Below are 22,804 nucleotides of genomic sequence, written 5' to 3' on the forward strand. Positions count from 1 at the left end.
ATAAGCCAGGTGAAATCACACACAAACCTGTAATCACAGCACTTGGGACATGGAGGCTGGAGGATTAGAAGTTCAAGGCTAGTTTGAGTTTATATGAAATCCTGTCTCAAAAAGGACACAGAAGACAGTATTAGGGGGAAAAGCTGCATCTGTCGTAAGCAGATACTTTTTCCTCCTCCTCCCTTATATTGCCTTAGGCTGTGTGTTGGTTCTATGTTGTGGAAGGGGCTTGCATGTCTTTGGATTTCTGTATCCCTGGGGTAGAGGTCCTAGAGTCAGTTCCCCATGGATTCCAAGGGGAGATTATATTTAGCAACCCAAAATCCATTTCTCTAGTATCAGTGGGACCATCAACAACTGAAACCCCAGGCCATACATAGGAAGAAAATCTGGAGGACTAGTCCCAGCAGACCCTGTTCTCAAAGGAAGCCTAGGCTTCTGGTCTCCTTGCTTGTCATTAGTACAGGGTAGGCAGCTCCCCAGAAGGCAGCCTCTGAGACCCAGCCTGGAATGGAGAGCTGGCTTCTGTCACACATCCATATGGGGTGCTGTATGGGTGGGTGAGGGAAGAGGAAGTCACTTTTGGCAAGTGGTAGGAATTCTGGGGCCTTGGAATCCTCCCCCCATAAGTATCTGGCACTGCAGGTGGCCATTCCTGAGTCTAGGACAGTCCTGCACCCTCTGCACCACCACAGAGGGACCCTCTCTGGTGTGGGGTCAGGAAGCCTTGTTGGGATTCTCTTTTCGGGGAGAAGGGATCCCAAGAGCCGTGGGAAGAATCACATGTAGTCACCTCACTAAAGAATATTCATTTATTTATAATTATTGCTAAGTAAACTTCTCTTTTAAACAGGAACATAAAAACACAGTAGGGCTCTGCACAAGTGGAATCTCTAAACAGTTGGTTTGTATACACGTCAAAATAAGTTAGAGTGGAATTTGCCCAGGGTTTCTGAGTCATCCTTATGAGAAGGCTGGGAAGGGTGAGGCAGAGCCTGCCAGGACCACCCCCAGCTCCAACTGTGCACTGTGCTGTGCCTTCCTCTCTGCAATGCCCAGGTACAAGGCACAGGGCAGGGACTGAATGTGGAACCCCTCAGTACTGTGCCAATGGTGGGCTGAGAGGCCAAGAGAGATCCTGCCCAGGCCAGACTTCTCCCTTCTGTTTCCAAGACCAAGGCCACTGCACTGGCAGGAGAGGAGGAGGTACAGGGTGCTTTTTGGTACCAGGGGAGAAAGACATCGTGGGAAGAGGTAGTTTGCAGGGGTGAGGCCTTCTGCTCAGCAGGAGAAATGTCTTGTACAGTGACACCCAATCACTGCCACCTGAGGGTCATCATGGCAGGCACCTGGGAGGCTGGGGGCCTGGGGAGCCACACTTAGGCCATTGTGTCCACCCCACCCCCCAGTTTTGACAGTCACCGAGGCCTAGCTTGGTGTTTCACTTAGGGACAAAGGCTTGGGGGCAGCTGCACTTCCAATCAGCACCCCTCGCCCTGCCAAAGCTGGTTTCCCCTCCTGGTTTTTCAGCCAAAGCTGGTGGCTTCATCTGTGCCTCTGGGGATAGCTCTCCCCATGGGGGCCTCAGGATTTATGGGTAGGAGTTTGGGTGCCCTGGAGTTCCTGAATGTGCTAGTCACTACCTGGGGGACACAGCGGGGAGAATGGGCAGGTAAGGAGGGGGCTGCTGGTCACGGGGAGTCAGCAGCCCTGGCCACCAGGACAGCACAGAGACACTGGCTAGAGGGGCCATGTGGGCTCTCTGCCTCCTTCTCCTTCCTGCCCTAGCCCTAAGGCTCCCAGCCAGCAGCTGCACCTACTGGCCAGGGCCCAAGTCCTACCAGGCCTGGCTGCTCTAGGTAAGGGAAGCAGGAAGCACACACAGCACACAAGAAAGCTTATGTTTAGAAAAAAAAAAGCGCAACTCCATCAAAAAAAGATGATAGGCAACACAGAGTTGGAAAGTAATAAATTACCTTCAAAATATCCCCATTTGCTCAAAAAAAAATTTTCCCCCCCTCTATGGTCTTCAATTTCCTTTATAAATATGCTGCTCTTCCCTGGGAGCCTACTGAGCCTGGACTCACCTCTCCTCACAGTACCTGCTTGTTCATAAGAAACCTTTCTAGTCCCTTTCTTCCCACAAGTGGTCTTCTTGGCTTCCCCTGAGAGTAGCCCCTCTTGGTCCCAGGGACCTGTCAGTGTGTGCCAGACACAAAGCGTGTTCCAATTCTGTTTGGTGAGGGTACAGTGGTTGGTGCCCTAGCTTGGTATAGAACTGGATGAAATGTGCCAAAACACACATTAGGGTCACTCTCTTTCAAACAGGATTGTAGAGCAGGAGTGTGCTCTGGGGGCTGGGCTCCTTGGCTTCCTACAGGCAGGGCCAGGGCTAGGGCCGCATGCATGCCTGTATCAAGCAAGGGGGGCCCAGGAGGTAGAAGGCAAAGTGCCCCGGCTGTTAGGTGACAGGGAAGTTCTTGAGTCTGAACAGGATAGGGGTAGGCAGTGCTGACCAGCGCAGGAGCTCAGATATCCTTAGAGGCCAGGGATGGTACAGAAGAGAGACAAGGCCTGGTTCAAGCATTCTCTTCACAAAGAGCTCTGCTGGGCCTGAGGTGGCCTGGAGAGGTCCTGCAAGCCTATGCCCTTTTTGCTCTGTCCCCAAGAGGCCCTACCAGCATTTTCCCCACCCACCCACAGCAGCAGGCCAAGGAGAACCAGATCTGGGCCTTCTGGTTACCCTTCCCTTGCTGGGATGTCTAGGCCTGTGCCCAGCTCCCTGCAAGGACAGTAGTACAGTCTCCATTTGGTCTAAAGGTCCCTAGTGGTGCAAATGACTGGGGAGGGGAGGCTGGGTGGTAGGCAGTAGCTTGGTTTTGGGCTGTAGAGGTACAGCCCTCAGCACATGGGTCTCACCCTGTGCCCTCCCGGCCCCCTTGGCTGGCCCGCTATAGCACGTTGTAGTAGGCCATCTCCTTCATGGCCTGCTCAGTGAGGGTGCTGGCCTCTGTGCTGCTGTCCACGCCAGAGTAGGTATAGGTGTTCTCCTCAAAGTCCTCCATCTCCTGCTGGCTATCAAGTTCAGAGGGGTCAGGGCCTGCCAGCTCCATCATGGGGTCTGCAAGAAAAGGGCACAATTAGGCCTGTACACTGCCTTGTGAACACTGGACATTTTAAAAGTTCAATGCTTCCTCTCAGTCTTCCCACCCAGGGTCCCATGGGCCCTACAGCTGTTTGTGTACAGGAGCCTCAGACAGAGACCATAGGTCATGCCCTTATTAAGCCACTAAATCCTCCTGGCTCATCCTCTGTCATTGGTCCCCCTTTGCTATGTGACTTATTTAATACCCACTGCGTGCCAAGTGCTTCTTATGCCTTGTCTCATCCAATGTAAACCTGCAACCTCAGTTCACAGATCAAAAGATTAATCAACTTGCCCAAGGTCACTTAGCAAGTGCTCCGGAAACTTGCATGCATGGTTCTGCTTCACAGCATTGGAGGATGCTGTTTCTCCATTAGTTCTCTAAACCAACTCCACCCTGGGCCTGGGTTCTCCAAGGACACACTCAGCCAAGGTAGGTTGACAAAGCTCTTTGTGAGGCAGAAGAAACTCTGAGGGGTAGCTTGTAACTCTGTTCGGTTGAAATCTTATAAAGCTTGCTGTGGTAACCAAATAGGCAGTTCCTCCAGAGGAGACACAAGGTGTGAGCTGGAAGCCCCAAGTGCCTGGCTGGCAGGGACTAAGTGAGGCTCACTGGCTAAGTGTGCTCTGCTTCTGTCCACTAAGGAAATTTGGGGGGGGGGGTTGGTGGAGACCCAGCCTAGGGGTCTAACCTTGATATTACTCCTATCTGGGGTCATGATCCATTGCTGTGGGGTTGCATTGTGCACTACATGTTTAGCATCCTGCACTCTGTCCACTTAATGTCACCTGAGGGTGAATTTCACCCCCACCCCCACCAGCTGAGAATCACTAGTTTAAGGTAATCCATTCTCTGCCAATGAGTGGCTCAGAAATTGGCATGTAACCTAATTCTGGCCATTTGGATCAGGAGGAAATGCCTGTTGGTAAGTTCTTAGAAGGTTCTTATTGGTTTTAAAGAAGAGAACAGCTTTTATTCTTCCACTGAATGTGAACAGGAAGCACAGTGCTTTGGTGGCCACTGGCAGCCATCTTGACATCACGAAGAAAATGAGAGCTGATGCTGTGGACTCATGGCTTGAGCCTAATCCTGATGTCATTGTTGAGGGGTTGAGCTGTCCAGCTCTTAAGGATAGCCTAGACATTTTTCTTTCTTTTGAGAGAAGATCTATAATCCTGACTGGCCTCAAACTCAAATTCAAAGATGACCTTTGCTCTTCCTGTCTCTACCTCCAGAGTGCTGGGGATCATATGGGTACACCACTACACCTGGTTTATGTGGTACTGGAATCGAATCCAGGGCCTTGTGCATGCCAGGCCAGATAGGCTATATCCTCAACTCCTTCAAGTTGTTGAGTCACTGCATCCAATACACTGAGTCTTCCTGACTTTATAAACATGGTTAATTGTCCCAGCACACTTTATCTGGGTTGTTTCCCCCTCAAGTCCTGCTGCTAGATCATATTAGACTGCTGGTATAAAAATAAGCTAAACTTCCATGTCCCTGCTTCATCTCCATCCAGTTGGCCCCAGGGAATAGTCTGGAAGACTTGGGGCTGGAGAGAAGGCTCAGCAGTGAAAGCACTGGCTGTTCTTGTGCTTGCAGAGGAGCTAGGTTCAGTTCCCAGCACCCACATGGCGGTTAACAACTATCCTTAAGTCCAGTTCCAGGGGATCTGATACCCTCTTCTGACCTCGGTGGGTATTGCATGACATGGGTGCACATACATGCAGGCAATACACTCATACACATAAAATAAAAATGTTAAATCTCATTAGCCCACCTGACCTTGAATTCACTTATGTAGATGAGGAATGCCTTTGAACGCCTGATCTTTGTGCCTCATGTCCCAAGTGCTGGGATTATAGCATGCACCACCATGTCTAGCTGGATGAGTTTTTACATGGTCTTTGATCCATCTTCCTAAATTATAACCTGGTTTGTGAGATGGCTTCACTGCCTTTCTCCAGCAGTGCATGTACATGGAAGAGATGGATGGGGCTCCAGCCGGTTCATTACTGACCTCAGGAAAGAGCTTGTTCCCCCTCTGTCCTGAGAACCAGGTTTAATGGCTCCAGTTATTTGCAAAAGGGCAAGACTGGCTTGGTCTCTTTACTAGCTAGCTACAAGGTGGGTCCATTGCAGCAGAACTACCAAATAAAGTACTTACTTACAAACCCTTACACTGGCCCAGCACCTCAGGGGGCCAGACTCACCATTAGCATTTTAAAAATTCCTCCAATGACTCCCCATGGGTAGACAATTGGAGACCCTGTCCTGGGAGGTCTAGATGAAAGGCACCTAAAGGGGGCCTATTGGAAATGCAATTCCCTCACCCCACCCCAGAAATTGTTGGATGGGGCCCTGCAGTTTGACCCCTCCTCAGGGAGATTCTGAAGTATACCAGTTCCATGCTTCTGGATCTCCACTGGGCAAGGAATCACAGGGGCTTTTGGGAATGCAGATTCCCACTCAATGGACCCAGGGCAGGGCTGATAGTCCACAAGACCCCAATCTGATGTTGTTTCAAAGGGCTACAAGAGCACCAGATGCAGCTGGCAGGGTTCCTTCTCACCTACCAAAGCAGCCTATTGAAAAACTAGCTTCTTCAACAAGCTCTCCCAGAACCCCAGGCCTGTCAGTTGTTCCAAAACCAAGGCTACTGTAGCCATTTCTAGTGAAAAATCAATTGTACAAGGCTAGTCAACTCACCTGGCTACTGCTTAGACAGTGTCTCACCAGAGAATGCTCCCAGCAAGGAGCCTCTGGGCTGTGCCTCCAGTTTCCTCCTGCCTGAACAATCTCTGAAACCCCCACCACACACAATGAGCTTTCCAAGAGGCTGGAGAGACCAATGGTCAGCTCTGCTGTGACCGGACAGAAGTGAGGATGTTTCACAACAGCCTCTGAGACTTCTACTAGCTGCCAAAATGGATCTTTTCTGGAAATTTCTTTTCCATTTCTGTTCTGAGTTTTTTGATGTAGGCCAGCTTGACTTCAAACTTGTGGCAATTTTTCTGCTTCTGTGCTTACATTGCAGACCTGTGCTACCACATCTAGCTTCTCTGGAAATTTCTTCTATATTTTTTTTTCCTTTTTTTAAAAAATTGTTTATTATTGTTATTTTGTGTATATGCATGTATTGCCTGCATGTAGGTAAGTGCACCTGTGTCATGCAATGCCCGAGGAGGTCAGAAGAGGCTGTTGGATCCCCTGGGACTGGAGTTACCTTCAGTTGTTAGCTGCCATGTGGGTGCTGGGATTAGAACCCAGGTCTTCTGCAAGAACAACCAGTGTTCTTAACCGCTGAGCCACCTCTCCAGCCCCCGCCCCCTTTTTTTTCTTCTTTTTAAAAAATTTACCTACTGCCTTTAATCCCAGCACTTGGGAGGCAGAGGCAGGTGGATCTCTTGAGTTCAAGCCCAGTCTGGTCTACATAGCGAATTCCAGGCCAGCTGGGGCCACAGGGAGACCCTGTCTCAAAAAGACAAGAAAAGACACACTAACTAAAATCGAGTTTAACTTTAAACATCCCAGTGAGTACCCAGTGGACACTGAACATTACTGCAAACAAGTGACAAGCAAGGGAGCACAGACAAGGAGAAATTCTTTCTGAAAAATGGCATTCTACTCAACCCACATACACTATTTTGTTTGATCGCCCCCCCACTTCCCCTTCTGGCATAGGGTCTCACTGTGTAGCCCAGGTTGGCCTTAGAACTTGTAGTCTTCCTGCCTCAACTTCCTGAGTACTGGAATTACAAGCCATACCCAGCTCTCCAGATCTGAGGGGTTTTTTTTTGTTTTTTTTTTGAGACAGTGTCTCCCAGTAGCTCCAGCTGACCGGGAACTCACCTGCCTCTGCCTCAGGAGCGCTGGGATTAAAGGCATGTACCACCACATCTGGCTTATTTTAAAAATAATTTTTCCTACTTATTTTTCTTTCTCAGAAAGCTTAATGGCAGGACCACCAGTCCCTCTCCTAACATGGCAAGCATGATGCTCGGATCTGCCAGGAGGCTCAGCACTCCCCTCCAATGTGCACTTAGAAGTGTGACCTCATGGTCTCCCCTTTTGTTACTCTCCCACCCTCTCTGTCCTGAAGTTTCTGCTGAAGGATGGGGGTAATGCAGAGCCAGCCTCCCTGTGGGGATCACATGAGTTACACAGCACTCAATATGTATAAGTTATTGTTTTTATTATTATTGTATTTGTGAGCCCATGTAAATCCTTAGAAGACATAAATACCCCCCATTATTGCCATGATGGTCCTCCAGGCTCCCCCTCTCTCCAGACCTGAGTCCACCCCAATGAAGTCTCAGCCTTGGCCAGCCTCCCTATGCCCCTAATTGGACAGGAGACTCCCGAGCGTGCCATGCTGCTGTCATTCCTGCTCTGTCCACTGTGCACAGCCCACCCACCTTGGCTGTCCAGGCCGATGTCCATGACGCCATGCTTGACCTTCATGTGCCGGCTCAGGTTGCCCTTGAGGTTGAACTTGCTGGAGCAGTAGGGGCACTTGAAGGGCTTGCTCCCCGCATGCAGGTGCATGTGACCCAGCAGATTGTACATGCGGTTGAAGGACTTCCCGCACACCTGGAATAGGGAAGTTCCATAGTGCTGTAGGGTGCCTGTCACCAGGCCTTGCCCACTTCCACCACCTCAGCAGAGCCCCCTTCACTACACAGGGCACCCTGTCCTTTCAAGGCTGGATGGAGAGGCAGAGAAAAGCAATCTCTGCTTTTTGTGTCTCCTGCTTTCTGAACTGGTGGTAGAAAGTAGGGTTCATCTCATTACAGGGTCTGGACTGAGCTCACAGCACCATGACCTTCACCCTGTTCAGCTATCCAGAAACCCCACTTGCCCATTCAAACTCCCCAAGCCCAGGCAAGGATTGGCCACTCTGGCTGTGGGGACAGTCCCTGTACCTTGCACTTGAATGGCTTCACAGGCGAGTGCACAATCATGTGGGTCTTGAGGGTTTGCTTCTGCACAAAGGTCTTGAAGCAGATGTGGCACTGGTAGGGCCTAACGCTGGTGTGGATCAGCATGTGGCGTTTCATGTTGGCCTGTAGGGTAAACTCCCGGCCACACACCTCGCACTTGAACTCCTTCACGCCCTGTAGGGGTAGAGGCACCAATCAGGACTGGGGCATTAACAGAACTGCAGCTCTGGCAAATGTATTGCTGTGTACCTTAATATCCCTGCCAACCAGATGGGCATGCAAGTAGGTCTGCACCAGCAAATAGAGGTAAAGGAGTGTCCATCCATCCATCCATCCACCCATCAACCAGGCATCTGCACCCTGCTATAAGCCAGCAGCCAGCACCATGCCAGGCAGTGCCAGGGGCCTGTGGTCAGCGGGACAGTGTCTCTGCCTGGTAGCCTGGACAATTTTCGTTAGATCAAAGATATGTGTGTTTGTTTCTTTTCAGTTCTGTCTCTTTGGGGATAGGCCCCTTTGGGAATGTGATTAAAGCTGTGCTTCTGTGCACTGAGCTGCACTCAGTGGTAGAGAATCTGTCCAGTATGTGCAAGGCCCTAGGTTAGACTCCTAGGACAGAGACTAAGGTGGTGGTGGTGGTGGGGCACAAAATTTGAGACAAATGTACTATATCACGAGACCTTGTCTTTAAAACAACAAAAAGTTGTCGGTGTGGAGAAAGGGTGGGAAAACAACAAAAAGTTACATGTTTCTAGTCATGGTGGCACAGGCCTGCTAATCCCATCTACTTGGGAGGCTAAGACAGGAGGATGGAAAGTTCAGAGGTTGCCTTGGCTATAGAACAGGTTCAAGGCCAGCCTGGGCAACTCAAAGATTCTGTCTTAAAAAGGGGGGGATCTGGGGGAGAAATGGCATTCTTGCAGAGGACAGGGTTCAGTCAGTTTCCAGCACCCACATAGAGGCTAACAACTGATAACTCCAGTTTCAGGGAATCTGACAACCTCTTCTGGCTTTTACAGGCACAGCATGCAAGCAGTATACTTACCAGGCAGGCAAAACCCTCAAATGCACAAAATACTCTCCCTACCCCAAATGCTGGGGATATAGCTCAGTAGTAGAGAACTTATCTACTAAGGGTGAAGTCCTGGGTTCAATCACCATTACTAGGAATAAAACAAAACAAAGAATACTTTGCACCTCCAGGGAAAATGACTAATGCTCAGGTCTGCACAGATTTCTCAAAACCTCATTCTTCCACAGACCCCTTGAATGTATTTCTCAAATCTTCCCAAAAGATGAGAGCCACTCATCTCTTGTCCAGTAGACCATTTCTCAGGCCTCCCTCTTGAAAGGCTCCCTCAGTGGGGTCTGGAATGGCCCAGGTATTTTTAGTTGTAAGAGTCCCCCAGGTGATTCTTATCACTGACATCAGCCCCAGGAAACACTGAACTGGACTAGTCTGAACTGTCACCTAAACTGTCACATGAGTCTCTGTGGCCTAGAACTGACCTCCAATACAGGACAGGGTGCTGTGTATACAGGGACTGCTTGGGAGGGAAGGACAGATTATAGTTGGGAAGTTGGGAGCTGTACTCTGCTGAGGACGACAGACAATGGGCCAGACAAGAATCTGTGGTCACTTACCTATTTTTGTACATGTGTGCTGGTGACTGAACCCAGGGTATGTATTATAGTTCAACGGCCCCTGTGTCTATCCTCTTAGCTGCCAGGAGCTAGCTCTCATGTGATAACACTCTATCTTCACTACACTGCAGGTGTACATAACCACCAGGGGACCCCATTCCTGAGCTGTAAATATAGATGTGCATGGAGTACAAATTTAGGCCACTGATACAGATGTTTTCAATTTCATTAGTCTTTGAGTTGTGCTTTTAGCTTTTCTTCATAGTATTCTTTATCTCTAAACACTTTAGAATGGGGATTTTGAAGTCTGAGTAGAGGAGAAAGATGGGAAACACAGCATATACATCTTCCTCTTCCACTCTTCACTCCTGTAGACATTAATAATCAATCATACAGTTTTACTGCCAAGCTCAGATTCAGCATCAGAATGGTTCTTAGCATTATACATTCAGCAGCTGCTACAACTGACAGGAAATACCCTGTGGTGGACATTGCCAGTCTCTGCACTAGCAGTAAAGTTCTGGGGGCCAGAGAAACTTGGGTTCCTGGCCTGGCAGTTCACTGTAGTGTTCACTGTGAGAGAGAGAGACATGGAGTATCACCAGAGGCTACCACAGAGAGAGGAAGTGCTACATGCTAAGTTGGCTGGATTTTAGAGGAAACTGGGCCAGTCAACTGCCAGAGTGGGATAGTGGGACCTAAGGGGCCTCATTCCATCTGCCTGGACATAAAGGCTTCTTGCAGGAGGTGGTGATGGCTGAGAGGCGGGGGGCTGGGGGCTGGTGGCTTAACACCAGGAAGAGGAAGAAAGGGAGAATAGCTGGGTTTAGGGACCTGGTGGATAAGGACATAGCTGCACAGTTTTCTACCTTCACAGATTACCTTGCCTAGGTGAGCCTTGCACTTGACCACTTACCTTGTCTTGACCACTTACACTTTCTGCAAAACTTTTTTCTTACACTTTTTCGTGTGTGTGTCTGTGTGTTGTGTGAGAGTGTGCATGCCAGAAGTCGACCTTGGGTGTCCTTCCTCAGGAGCTGTCCACCTTGTTTTTTTGAGACAGGGTCTCTCATAGGGACCCTTGCTTCACCTATTAAAGTAGGCTGGTTTATCATCGAGCTCCAGGGATCTTCCTTCCCTGCTTCCCCAGCACTGGGAATTATAAGTGTGTGCAATCGTGCCCAGTTTTTTACAGGGGTACTGGGCATCAAACTCAAGACTTTATGCTTGTATGGTAAGTAACTAACTCTCCATCCCCATTAAAAAAATTTTTTTTTAAACTACATTTATTTGTTGTGTGTGTAGTGATGGGCACCTGTGTGGAGGTCAAAGGACAACTCAGGGAAGTTAGCTCTCTCCTACCATGTGGGCTCCAAGGATCTAATTCAGGTCATCAGGTTTGGCAGCAAGTGCCTTTACCTACTGAAATTATCTCGTCAGCCTTCCCCAGCCCCATCTATCCCTCTTTTATAATCAGATATATTTGGCCTTTCATGAAGGGAAATCATAGGTTTTGATATGCTTTTGTGATGACAAGATCTACAAGTTATCCGTTTCATTTCTGGCCATTGCCTGTGGCATCCTGACCTCTCTCAGGCCTCAGTCCCAATATCTAGAAATTAGGGAGGTTAGTCTATGATTCTCAAACTGAGTCCCTTGAGTCGTTCAGGAGTTTTACAAACATTTTACTCAAAAACCTGTTTACGTGGGGGCTGGAGAAATGGCTCAGTAGTTAAGAGCACTTGCTGCTCTTCCAAGAGAACCAGTATTCAATTCCCAGCACCCATGTAGGGTGACTCACAACCACCTTTAGCTCCAGATTCAGGGAGTTGGCCTCCATAGGCACAGACTCACATGGCATACACTCACACAGATACATACACACATATAAATAAAAAAAAATATGTATATATATATATATTTTGTCTTTTTGAGACAGAATCTCCATGTAGCCCCAGCTGGCCTTGATTCACTATGGAGACCAAGCTGGCCTCAATCTCACAGAGTTCTGCCTGCCTCACACATGTGCATTTGGAGGCTACAAACTGATGTTGGAATGTCTTCCTCAATTGCTGAACCTGGAACTGATTTCTTCAGTTAGATCAGCTGGCCAGCTTGCCACTGGGACCCACCAGTTTCTGGCCCTGGTGGCCATTTTATAGATGGCACACTGCCACATACAACTTTTATGTGTGTGCTGGGGATCTGAACTCAGGTCCTGTTTAGAAAGCAAGCGCTTTATCCACTGAATCATTGCAGTCTCAAAAACCTTTTTATGAGAAACTTTACTGTTGAAAAAATTAATTTCAATGATATTTCTAACAGTAAAAATTTGTAAGTATGAAAAAAAGAAAATTGAGCCGGGTGTGGTGGCGCATGCCTTTAATCCCAGCACTCGGGAGGCAGAGACAAGTGGATCTCTGAGTTCAAGGCCAACCTGGTCTACATAGTGAGTTCCAGGACATCTGGGGCTACAGGGAGACCCTGTCTCAAAAAGACCAAAAAGAAAAAAGAAAATTACCTGTGTATCACCTAAGTTGTCTCAGTCAGGACTTTGGGAAGTGCTGGAGAGAAAGTCATTGGCAGGACAGCCATGACTGGTGGCCTTACCTTGTGTGTGAGTGAATGCTGCTTGAGATGGTGGATCTGACTGAATTCCATGCCACATTCCGTGCACACGAAGGGCCGCACATTCTGGTGTTTGAGCATATGGTTCTGCAGCTGGCTGCGGTAGTGGAAGGACTTGTCACACTCGAGGCACTGGTAGAGGGTGGGGCCCTGGTGGGAGGCCAGGTGGCGCTTGAGTTGAGTCAGGGTGGAGAAGTCTAGGCCGCACTCCACACAGACATGGCAGCGGCCACTCTCGTGCTTCACCTCATGGGCCTTGAGCTCGCTGGGGTAGGCGAAGCCACGGCCGCAGAAGTGGCAGCTGTAGGGTTTGACCTCGGAGTGCAGCAGCATGTGGCGCTTGAGGTGGCTGGTCTGTGTGAAGGCCTTGTGGCACACCTGGCACTTGTGGGGTCGCGTGCCCTGGTGTGTCAGCAGGTGCGTCTGCAGGTGGCTGGGCTGCTTGAAGAGCTTGCTGCAGTGTGGACACGAGTGTGGCTTGATGCCGTTGTGGCCCAGGATGTGTGTCACCAGGTTATACTTAGACGTGTAGGACTTCTCGCACATGCGGCACTGCCAGCGCTTTTGGCGATCGCCTGCCTCTACTAGGTAGGAGTCATCGATCTGCACGTTGATGTCTAGCCGGTCCAGCTGGGCTTTCTTGTGGCGCTCCACCGTGGAGCCTGCTGCATCAACCTCAAACTCGTTGGGCTCCTGCCACACGAAGCCCTGTTCTGGCTTGACCGGTTCTGGCGATGCCATGGTGGGAGGTTCAGGGTCACTAAGGGGGGCCAGGTGGGGTGGCTCAAAACTACATTCTGTGGGCAAGGTCTCTGGTCCAGGCAGTGCCATGCTGGGCTCCGGGAAGCCATCCCGGGCTGGGTCAGGGAAGGGAGGATCGAACGGGGCCATGTCCAACTCTGGCCTCGGAGTTCGCGGCAAGTGGCGAAGTGTCCGGGGCTTGCGGCTGAAGGCGCTGAGGTCGATCATCTTAACTGCACTGCTTTGCACCAGGGCCTCACAGCCACCACTGGCCACCTCGCCTGGGGCCTCTGTCGGGCCTGGGTCCTTGTCATCACCAGGCACGGACACCTCATAGACCTCTTGCTCTTCTTCCTCCTCTGCCTTCTCGAACTTGACTTTGGGCACCAGGCGCACAGGGGGCCGCGTCTTCCGCCGGGTGTGCTTCTCAAAGGCGGCTTCCACCTCCAGCACCTCCTCTTCCGGGGGCTCTTCCAGGGCCCGCCCATTGCAGGCCAGCTGATAGATGTCAGGGCCGGGTGGTCCTGGCTCCCCCATGGCTGACCCGGATAGCTCTGGCCCTAAATCCGGGTAGAAGGCCTCGGCGCTTATGGTGGCTCCAAAGAGCTCATTTTCTGAGACTAGGCCCAACACAGCAGCCTGAGCCAAAGACAGCACCACCACAGCATCGGTCTGTGTCCCTGAGTCCATGAAGCCCTCCATCCCGTGGTGGCTGGTTACGAGGGCATCGCTGTGGGAAGAGAAGGACACATTAATACTGCTGGCTCCATGCTGCGTGGACCATCAATTCAGTGAGGACAAGGGCCTAGCTATTTTGGGGGGCGGGGGGGGGTGTTGTAGCTCTGATTTCAGTTTACTCCTGTCTTGAAAACAGGATACCTTGTAATTACCTGGAGCAATGACACTGTGTATCAAGCCATCTCAAGGCTTCTAGGTAAGCCCTACTGCCTTGCTTGCCTAGATCTTCCCACTGTAAAGCAGGGAGGGTAGAGTTCCTTTGTGATTCCTTTTGTGTGTGTTTGTTTGACCAATTTTACTATGTAGCTGTAGCTGGCCTAGAACTTGATGTGTAGCCTTGATCACATTATCCTTCTGCCTCAGACTCCCAAGTGCTAAGATTACAGATGTATACCACCACACCCACCTGTTCAATGATTCTTTAATGACCCTTTTGTTTTTTCGTGCGTGTGTGTGTGTGTGTGTATGGTGTATGCGTGTATGTGCAGATATGTATGTAGGTACATGTGTGTGTGCCCACGTAAGCACGTGTATGAAGGTCAGAGGTTGATGACGGGTGTACTCTTCCACTGTGCTCTACCTCACTTTTTGAGACAGGGTCTTTCATTGGACCTGGAGATCACAGACTGACTAGACTAGTGGGCCAGGAAACCCCAGGGATCCTCCTATTTATGTCTTCCAGCTCTAGGGTTACAGGCTTGGATACCATGCTTGGATTTTTATGTGGGTGGTAGGGATTAAACTCAGGTCTTCATATACTTGCTGCAAGTACTTAACCCACTGAGCCATCTCCCCAGCCCCTGTTCAGTGGTTTTCAAACTGTGTCTTACAGGTCCTTTAAAAAATCCTCAGAATGGGTGTGGTGGCGCAAGTCTTTAGTCCCAGCACTCAGGAGGCAGAGGCAGGTGGATCTCTGTGAGTTCAAGGCCAGCTGGGGCTACAGGGAGACCCTTTCTCAAAAAGACCAAAAGAAAAAAGAAATCCTCAGAAATCTGATCCAAAAATGACTATTCTTTATAATTCTTTTTCTAGACAAGATTTCACTATATAGCTGAGGTTACCCTGGAACTTGTGATCTTTCAGCCTCAGTCTCCCAAGTGCTGGCATTACAGTCTTGGGCTTCTATATCTGGTGATTTATGAGTGAAGTTGAACAGCTTTTTATTTTCCTTTCTGCAGTGCTGGGGATTAGACTCAGGGCCTTGAGCATGCTAGGCAATTACTCTACCACCGAACCATATCCCCAACCCATATATATACTCTCAAAAAGGCCAAAATATATATATAGAGAGATTTTTTTTTTTTTTTTGGTCTTTTTGAGACAGTCTCCCTGTAGCCCCAGTTGGCCTGGAACTCGCTAGGCTGGTCTTAAACTCACAAAGATTCGCCTGCCTCTGCCTCCCAAGTGCTGGGATTAAAGGCATGTGTCAACCCTTCTATTTTAAAAATTATTCTATTATTTTAATAACTGATAAAAAAAAAAGCAAAAAACCCTACCTACTCAAATATATGTGCCATACTCTAAAACATGCCAAAAGTTCTACTGGCTGTGCTGCCAGAGTAATTTTGCACAGATCCTGAGATCTGTTAATTGTTTCCATTAGTGATGGCATGGCTGTATGAATAAGGATAAATATAAATATATATGTATCGACACTGGAGAGATGGCTCAGTGGTTAAGAGCACTAGCTGCTCTTGCAGAGGACCCAGGTTTGGTTCCCAGCACCCACATGGCAGCTAACAATGGTCTGTAACTCTAGTTTCAGGGGATCTGACACCCTTTTCTGACCCATGCAGGCACTGCAGGACATGAGTGCACTTACATATATGCAGGCAATACACTCATACATATAAAGTAAAAATAATAAATAAAATATTTTAAAAATATATAGGCTACAATAGGGTACAAAGAATAGAAAATACAACAATAACTTAGGTGTTGAGGCTGGTCTCAAACATAGCCTGATATTAAATGGCTTCACAACCTAAGCCATATCTATATATCTATATCTAGTCTTGTTATGTAGATCAGGCTGGCCTCAAGCTTACAGAGATCTGCCTGCCTCTGCCTCCTGAGTGCTGGGATTAAAGAAAACATGTGCTGCTGGGTATAGTGGCGCACACCTTTGGTCCCAGCCCTTAATCCCAGGCCTCTGGAGGCAGAGGCAGACAGATCTCTGGGAGTTCTACGCCAACTGGGGCTATAGAGACCCTGTCTCAAAAACAAAACAACAACACACAAAAGAGAAGACATGTGCTGCCTATTCTCTCTCTCTCTCTCTCTCTCTCTCTCTCTCTCTCTCTCTCTCTCTCTCTCCCTTTCTTTTTTTTTGCCTTTTTGAGACAGGGTCTCCCTCTGCCTCCTGAGTACTGGGATTAAAGGCATGCACCAACACGCCTGGCTTGTTATTTTTAACTGTTATCTATTTAAATATCTAAATCTACTGATAGAATATACTGATAAAAAGATAGCTTTTAAATGACTTATACACTTGGAGTTGCATGTCAGATCTGATGGCTAACACATGTGAGACCACTGTCTGATTTGAATGTTAAAATCCTAGGATCCTAGGTTCACGGTCACATTCTCTGATCTAACAGGCTCTTGTAAACATGCCTCTGTACCCGCTGTCAGGTGCAAAGCCCAGCACAGAAGCCTCCTCCTTTCCTTTGGCTCCAACTGCCTTGGTCTGCTCCTGCTCCGTGAACACTGAGAGCCCCAATTTTGCACACCATGCCCTTCCCCCTTCCATGCCATTTCATCAGCACTGTTGGACTGCTCTGCCACCAGTCTCCTGGCCCCCTCTGCCTCTTCTTGTGCCCATCTGGGCTTCCCCAGGACTATGGAGCACCAAAAGCATGCCTGGGCTTCAGATACGAATGTCCCTGGCTTGGTGTCTGGCACACACCAGAAGAGGAGAGACACTAGTGGGGTGGCTCCTGCCTGCCTTGCCTGCTCTCCTCCCAGGGCCAGGGTCAGGCGCATGGCCAGCAAACAGCCCTTCCTCAGGAAATCAGCCCAGGCCTGGTGCTCCCTCCCCCCTTCTGTGCTCAACGGAGCTTCCCCTTCCTGAGGCTGGCTAAAAATACCCCAGACAGGAATCCAGCCTCCCTGAAACAGACACTAAAGATTAAAACTATTTGGCTCAAAGCAGGGCTCTGGTGGAAGGGGTCAGATAGGAGAACTGCCAGGGGCTTTGGAGTCCCATCTGGAATAGTCCAGGGGGCCAAATCCACTTCTTTTTTTTGTTTTTGTTTTTTTGAGACAGGGTTTCCCTATAGTCCCAGCCGACATCGATCTCAGAAATCCGCCTACCTCTGCCTCTAGAGTGCAGGGATTAAAGGCACTCACTCAGCACAAATATACTTCTAACACACCCTACCTCATGCCCAGCTGCCCTCAACTAGGACTCTCACACCTCAGTTACTTCTAGTTGATTATGCAAAGTCACTCCTGTACCTAGGTTTTCCCATCTGAAAACTGGAAATGAAAACACAAAAGACGTGGGAGCCCAAAGAGCACAATGCAGGTCAAGGAACACAGTTAATTACAAAGCCCTAAGTAATAGCAACAAATAAGTATTTGTTAGCCTCAATTCCCAGAAGAAGGGTTTTCTGAAAACAGGCAGGCACAGGCTGGAGAGATTTTTTCCATCCTCAGGTCCCCAATTCAGCAAAGCTTTGGTGATCACAAGAATAATTGTTAGAAACTAAGAATTCCTTCACTCATTTGTGAAACAAATATAGTTAAATCTGGGTTGGGCGGCAGGCCTAGTGCTTGGAGACAGAAAGGTGAACAAGACAGGGCTTCTGTCTCCATGGAGCCCACAGGAGACCTGCTGTGCCCATCACAGCCAGGCCTAGTGCCCACCAGCCACTGCTGGTTTTCCTGAAGAAGCTGGGGAGTATCACCACCTGTCAAACCAGCCTGTCTCTGATGCAGCACAAGGCAGCAGCCCATGTGTCTGCTGTGGTTTTGAGCAAACAAAACACTCAGCAATTTTTCTATACTTCTCCAAAGCTAGGACCCATGGGGAGGAGGGACTGGTCAACCATGGCAAGGCCAGTGCTTGGAAGTTGGCACTGGAAGCTGGGTGTGGTGGTGCACACCTGTAATCCCAGCACTTGGAAGGCGGAGCTGGAGGATCAGGAATTCAAAGTCATCCTCAGTTTTGTTTTGGCCAGTCAAACTAAAACAGAAAAAGAGTAATAAAAACACAAGAGAACTTGGGCTGAGTTCCAAGATCAATCCCAGGTAGGACAAGTTCTAACGGGTCCCAAGTCTGTTTCTTCACCTCACTCCTATGGAAGGAGAAAGGGTTTCTGACTTGACATAGACAAAGATGAGATAATGTGGCTTTCAATACCAGCTGTCATCCATCCTGGTAACCCCAAGAGAACGGTGCACAGAGGCCACATCTTAGGGAGACAAGAGAGTGACCACCAGCCAACCTAACCTGAGGAAGCTGGAGCAAGGGTCTGATTGCCTACTCAAGAGTAATCATGTATTGACCATCCAAACTGGGGGCCCCTCCAACAAGGAGCCACTCTTTACTGTCGTCACACATATAGACAGGATACAAACCAAGCCTGTCCCAGGCTAACTGGGCTGCTCTTCAAGAACAGGTGATTTTTGATGGCAGTCTGGCCTGGCCATCAAAAGGTGATGTCCTTGCTTTTGGAGGGCCACAGATGGGGGGGGGCTTAAGAGGTGTCAATCACAAGCCACAAGACTTAGCAGAAGTATCACAGCTTATCACAAGCCACAAGACTTAGCAGAAGTACCACAGCTTATCATTACCTAGGGCTCCAGGGCCATTTAATCTTACAGCAACCCTACAGGTAAGGTGATGTGCTCCCTATTTCGCGGCCAAGGGGATGGTGCCTAAGCTACAGTGACCAGAGTTCCTAATTGGCAGGGCAGAACAGGGGCTCAGCAGGCCTCTCTGGCCCCCAGTGGGAGTCTGATCTTAAGGCTCCAAATCTGGGGGCCATATGGCTAAATGCAGGAGCTGTCCTGGGGTACTGGGGCCAGCAGGAGCACTGAAACTCTCCCTGGATGAACCAGACTGCAAAAGCCCCTCAAGGCTTCAGGGCCTACAGGAAGTGTTTCTTGGCCACCCACCTGGATGCCAGACCCTTGCTTTCTTCTATACCACACTTGCCAGAGCAGAATCATACTGCAAGTACTTTTTTAATGGGCTTCTGGGCTGGGCCCTATGTTCATGTGGTCTGGTTCCCTGGGGTAGCCATGTAGGGTGTGAGTATGTGAGTGTGTGTGTGTTTGCATTGTTATGTATGTATAGAAGGGGACAGAGGCTGAGTGAGAGAAGACGTATCTGCTCTTCCTGTCCAATGTACAGAGATAAGCAGAGGGGAGGTGGCTTCCAACCTAGCATCTCTCTTTCTCTCAGGCCAGCCTCAGATTCAGTTGTGCCTATGTCCTCTGGCTCTGTCTCCCAGGCTATAGCCCATCTCTTTGATGCCCTGGATGGAACTGCCCAAAGTTGGAGGAGAGCCCACAGGGGACCATACAACTCAGGGGCCTGCACAGCCCCCTGGGGCTCCCAGTGTCATCTCCCTTCTCAGAACAAGGCCTTTCTCTATCACATGTACTGGGGACTCAACCAAAGCTCCTGACAATGTCCCAAAGAAAAGAGCTCGGTGGACACTGTGCTCGCCTATGTATGGCTAGTGATAGGGATGTCCATTAGTGCATGTAGCTTTGCCTCTGACGGGGTAACCCCCATCCTGGTATGAAGAAAGTAAATGTTAAAGGCATGGCAATAAACAAACAGCTGCCAGAGTGCAGTAATGCTGGGAGTGGGGAAAGGAAAGGAGAAAGGAGAGGGGTGGGGGGTGGGGTGGGGGGACAGAGAAAGGGGCAGGGAGCAGAAGAGGAACAAGCAGAGTGAGAGAAAGAGGCTGTGGAGGTCAGGAAACAAAGGCAGGGGAGGGGAAGGGGACCTGCAGTGTCACAGAATCCCAGCACCACCCTATTTCCCAGGGCCCTGCATCACCCCTGGGCCAGAGGACCGGGCCAATTCCTGGGGAGGGAATGAAGTCTCCCCCTTGAGACCTGGCAGGAGACCTCCTCCACCCCAAACAGGGTCCCAGGCCCAGAGCTTCTCAGTTACACCAAAACTCCTTGCCTTTCTCCCCTGTGCTATGGCTCCTGTGAACACTGATAAGTCCCCAAACCCTGGGCAAGTCACCTGACCCCTCAGGGGTCTCAGTGTCCCTATCTATAAAACGAACACACGGGCTTTATTTGGAACCTTGGTGCATTTGAAGGTGCTACACAGGGTCCCTTCAAGATGTGGCAGAGCATTCCGTATTAACACATGGCTCTAGCAGATCCTATCCTTTCTGGAGACCCTCTCACACCCCTGTCTACAAATGGGGAGGCTCAGGCAAAGTGATTGTGACCAGTGTTGCCTGGGATACATATGGTGGGCAGAGCACGGGTGGCAGGGACTTATGACCTGGTCTGGCTTGGGGTTGGCAGGACAAGGGTCATTTTGTAGGGCCTGATATTCTTTGACTAACTCCCACTAGCTTGGGAGCTTTTGAAAACCAACCAAAGGCAGAGCTGTTCTGTGGCTTCTGTGCAGCCACCAACTGCTCAGAACTGACTTAATTCAGTGATTAATTCCTGAAGTCCCCAGGAGGAACCACTCCCCAGTGCAATCTGAGCAGAGTCAGGGCTGATGCTGGAAAGACCAGTCCCCTTCCTTTCGTTCACGAGGTCTCCATTTCTTCAAATGATCCACTGACAACACATATTCATGGAGCACCTCTTAGGTGCCGCCAGTGTATCTAGTAGGGAGCAAAATGAAGCTTATACCAACTAGTAGAGCATGAGCTCTGTGGGAGGCAGGAGGTGCAGACTGAGGTAGGTGGGGACAGTTCAGGCCTTCAGGGAACAAGAGGGAGGAAGTCTCAGGGTCTGGCACGCAGACTCCTAGAATGTGGTCCCAGCTTCCCTTTCTAGCTCTGTCTCCATTTGTGTTACTGGGAGGTGAGGTGGCTCTGGGCCCCTGGCCCCTGGGAACCCAGGCCCCCGTGGCTGGAAAGGCTAGTCCTAGGGTGGGCAGCACAGGTAGCCTGGGCAGGAAGAGGAAACGGAAGTTCCTGGCACACAGCTGAAGAAACACTAGTAGGAATTCACCCGGTAGTGAAACCTCTCTCCTAGCTTTGCCCTGTTTTGTCCTCATGGTAGACTCAAAGGTAAAACTGCTTACATCTCCAGAGAGGAAGAGGAAGTGAAAGCCCAAAGCTGAACAATTGTGCAAACCTCAGGTTCCTTGCACAGTCTCACTTCTGTCAGTCACAGGTCTCCCTCAGCAGCCAGGGGCCCAGCGGAAGTGTAGCTGGATTCTCTCTGCCTCAGCTTCCCCTTTTCTCTGAGGTCCAATTCCAGGAGTCGAGTTGCTGGGCCACAATCCACAAACCACACAAGGGTCTGAACAGGTCAGTCCCTGTTCTTTTTTGACAGCCTCTCTATGGTGCTCAGGCTGGCCTCAAACTGGTGGGTTCAATCTTAATCATGTCTGGCTTAGACTCTGCACTACAGTCTTAAACTTTGTAACCCAGACAAGACCTCAACTCATGACTTTCCCATTTCAGCCTCCTAAAGGCTAGGATTACAGGTATGTACCACAACACCAGGCCCTCAGTGCTTTTTTTGGAAAAAAAGTATGTAAGGAAATTGAGGCTGGGAAAGGAACAGTCACATAGTAAGATGGTGGAAAGTCAAGGCTAGAATTTAGGTCTCCAATCTGGATGCCCAAGTAAGCCTGTGGCCTAGAAGATGAAATACCCATGCCTCAGTCTGCTGCCTAAGTCTGTCCTCTGCCTTTCTGCTGCCTACTCTGCCCCTCACACATTTGATGGTTCCTAACTGGTCCCTTTGTACACACCAGGTCTGTCCTTCCCTCCCACTGGGTGAGTTTCTCTCCCTTTTAAGATTTGTGCAGGTACTACTTCTGGGACGTGCTCTGGAGCAGATCAAGGTCCCTCTTCCCTAGCCTGATGTGATGCTTTTTATTTTATTGTTTTGTGGTACTGGGGCCTTGTGCATGTTAGAGACATACTCTACCACTGAACTACATCTCCCAGCCAGTGATGATCAATTTTATGTTATCATGGCTAAGCAATGGTGCCCATTTGTTTGGTGAAATGCTCATTAAAAAAAAAAAAAAGTGTATGAATGTGTATCTGTGTAGGGGTATGTGTATGTGTACTCACAGAAGCCAGAAGACTGCATTGGATCCCCTGGAGCTGGAGTTAGAGTTGTGAACTGCCTAACAAGGGTGTTAGGAACTGAACTCTGGCACTCTGGAAAAGCAGTAAGCACTCTTAACTGCTGAGTCATCTCTCTAGCCCTTGAAATGCTAATTTAAATGTTGTAAAAGTATATTATAAGGGGGCTAGAGCGATAGCTCAGCAGTTAAGAATATTGACTGTTCTTGTAGAAACTCCAGGTTCAAATCCCAACACCCACATGACAGCTAACAACTGTCTGTAACTCCAGTTCCAGGGGACCCAACAGTCTCTTCTGTCCCCCTCGGGCATTGCACTACATGGGTGCACTTACCTACATGCAGGCAATACATGCATACACATAAACCAGGAGCGATAGCTCAGCAGTTAAGAATATTGACTGTTCTTGTAGAAGCTCCAGGTTCAAATCCCAGCACCCACATGACAGCTAACAACTGTCTGTAACTCCAGTTCCAGGGGACCCAACAGTCTCTTCTGTCCCCCTCGGGCATTGCACTACATGGGTGCACTTACCTACATGCAGGCAATACATGCATACACATAAACCATGCCTGTAATCCCAGCACTTGGGAGAAGGAAGCAGGCAGATCTCTGTGAGCTCAAGGCCAGCCTGGTCTACAGAGTGAGTTCCAGGCCAGCTGGGGCTACAGGGAGACCCTGACTCAAAAAAGCCAAA

The 22,804-nt window shown here is 49.5% G+C and overlaps 1 protein-coding gene across 2 annotated transcripts in view; it reads right to left on the minus strand.

Moving 5' to 3' along the window:
- Positions 1-1,230: 1,230 nt before the first annotated feature.
- The window catches only part of Znf710 (zinc finger protein 710), a 78,533-nt gene continuing 56,959 nt past the window's right edge, over positions 1,231-22,804 (minus strand). For both annotated transcript variants that reach the window (XM_017803102.2, XM_008852803.3), the window contains exons 2-5: positions 12,347-13,835; positions 8,075-8,266; positions 7,568-7,742; positions 1,231-3,121 (exon numbers count right to left, since the gene is read on the minus strand). In XM_017803102.2, the coding sequence (XP_017658591.1) occupies positions 2,952-3,121; positions 7,568-7,742; positions 8,075-8,266; positions 12,347-13,807 (1,998 nt within the window). In that variant the 5' untranslated portion in view covers positions 13,808-13,835 and the 3' untranslated portion in view covers positions 1,231-2,951. The remainder of the gene's footprint in view (positions 3,122-7,567; positions 7,743-8,074; positions 8,267-12,346; positions 13,836-22,804) is intronic.

The sequence above is a fragment of the Nannospalax galili genome, unplaced genomic scaffold (assembly GCF_000622305.1).
Source record: "Nannospalax galili isolate Female #2095 unplaced genomic scaffold, S.galili_v1.0 scaffold185, whole genome shotgun sequence".
Lineage (NCBI taxonomy): Eukaryota > Metazoa > Chordata > Mammalia > Rodentia > Spalacidae > Nannospalax > Nannospalax galili.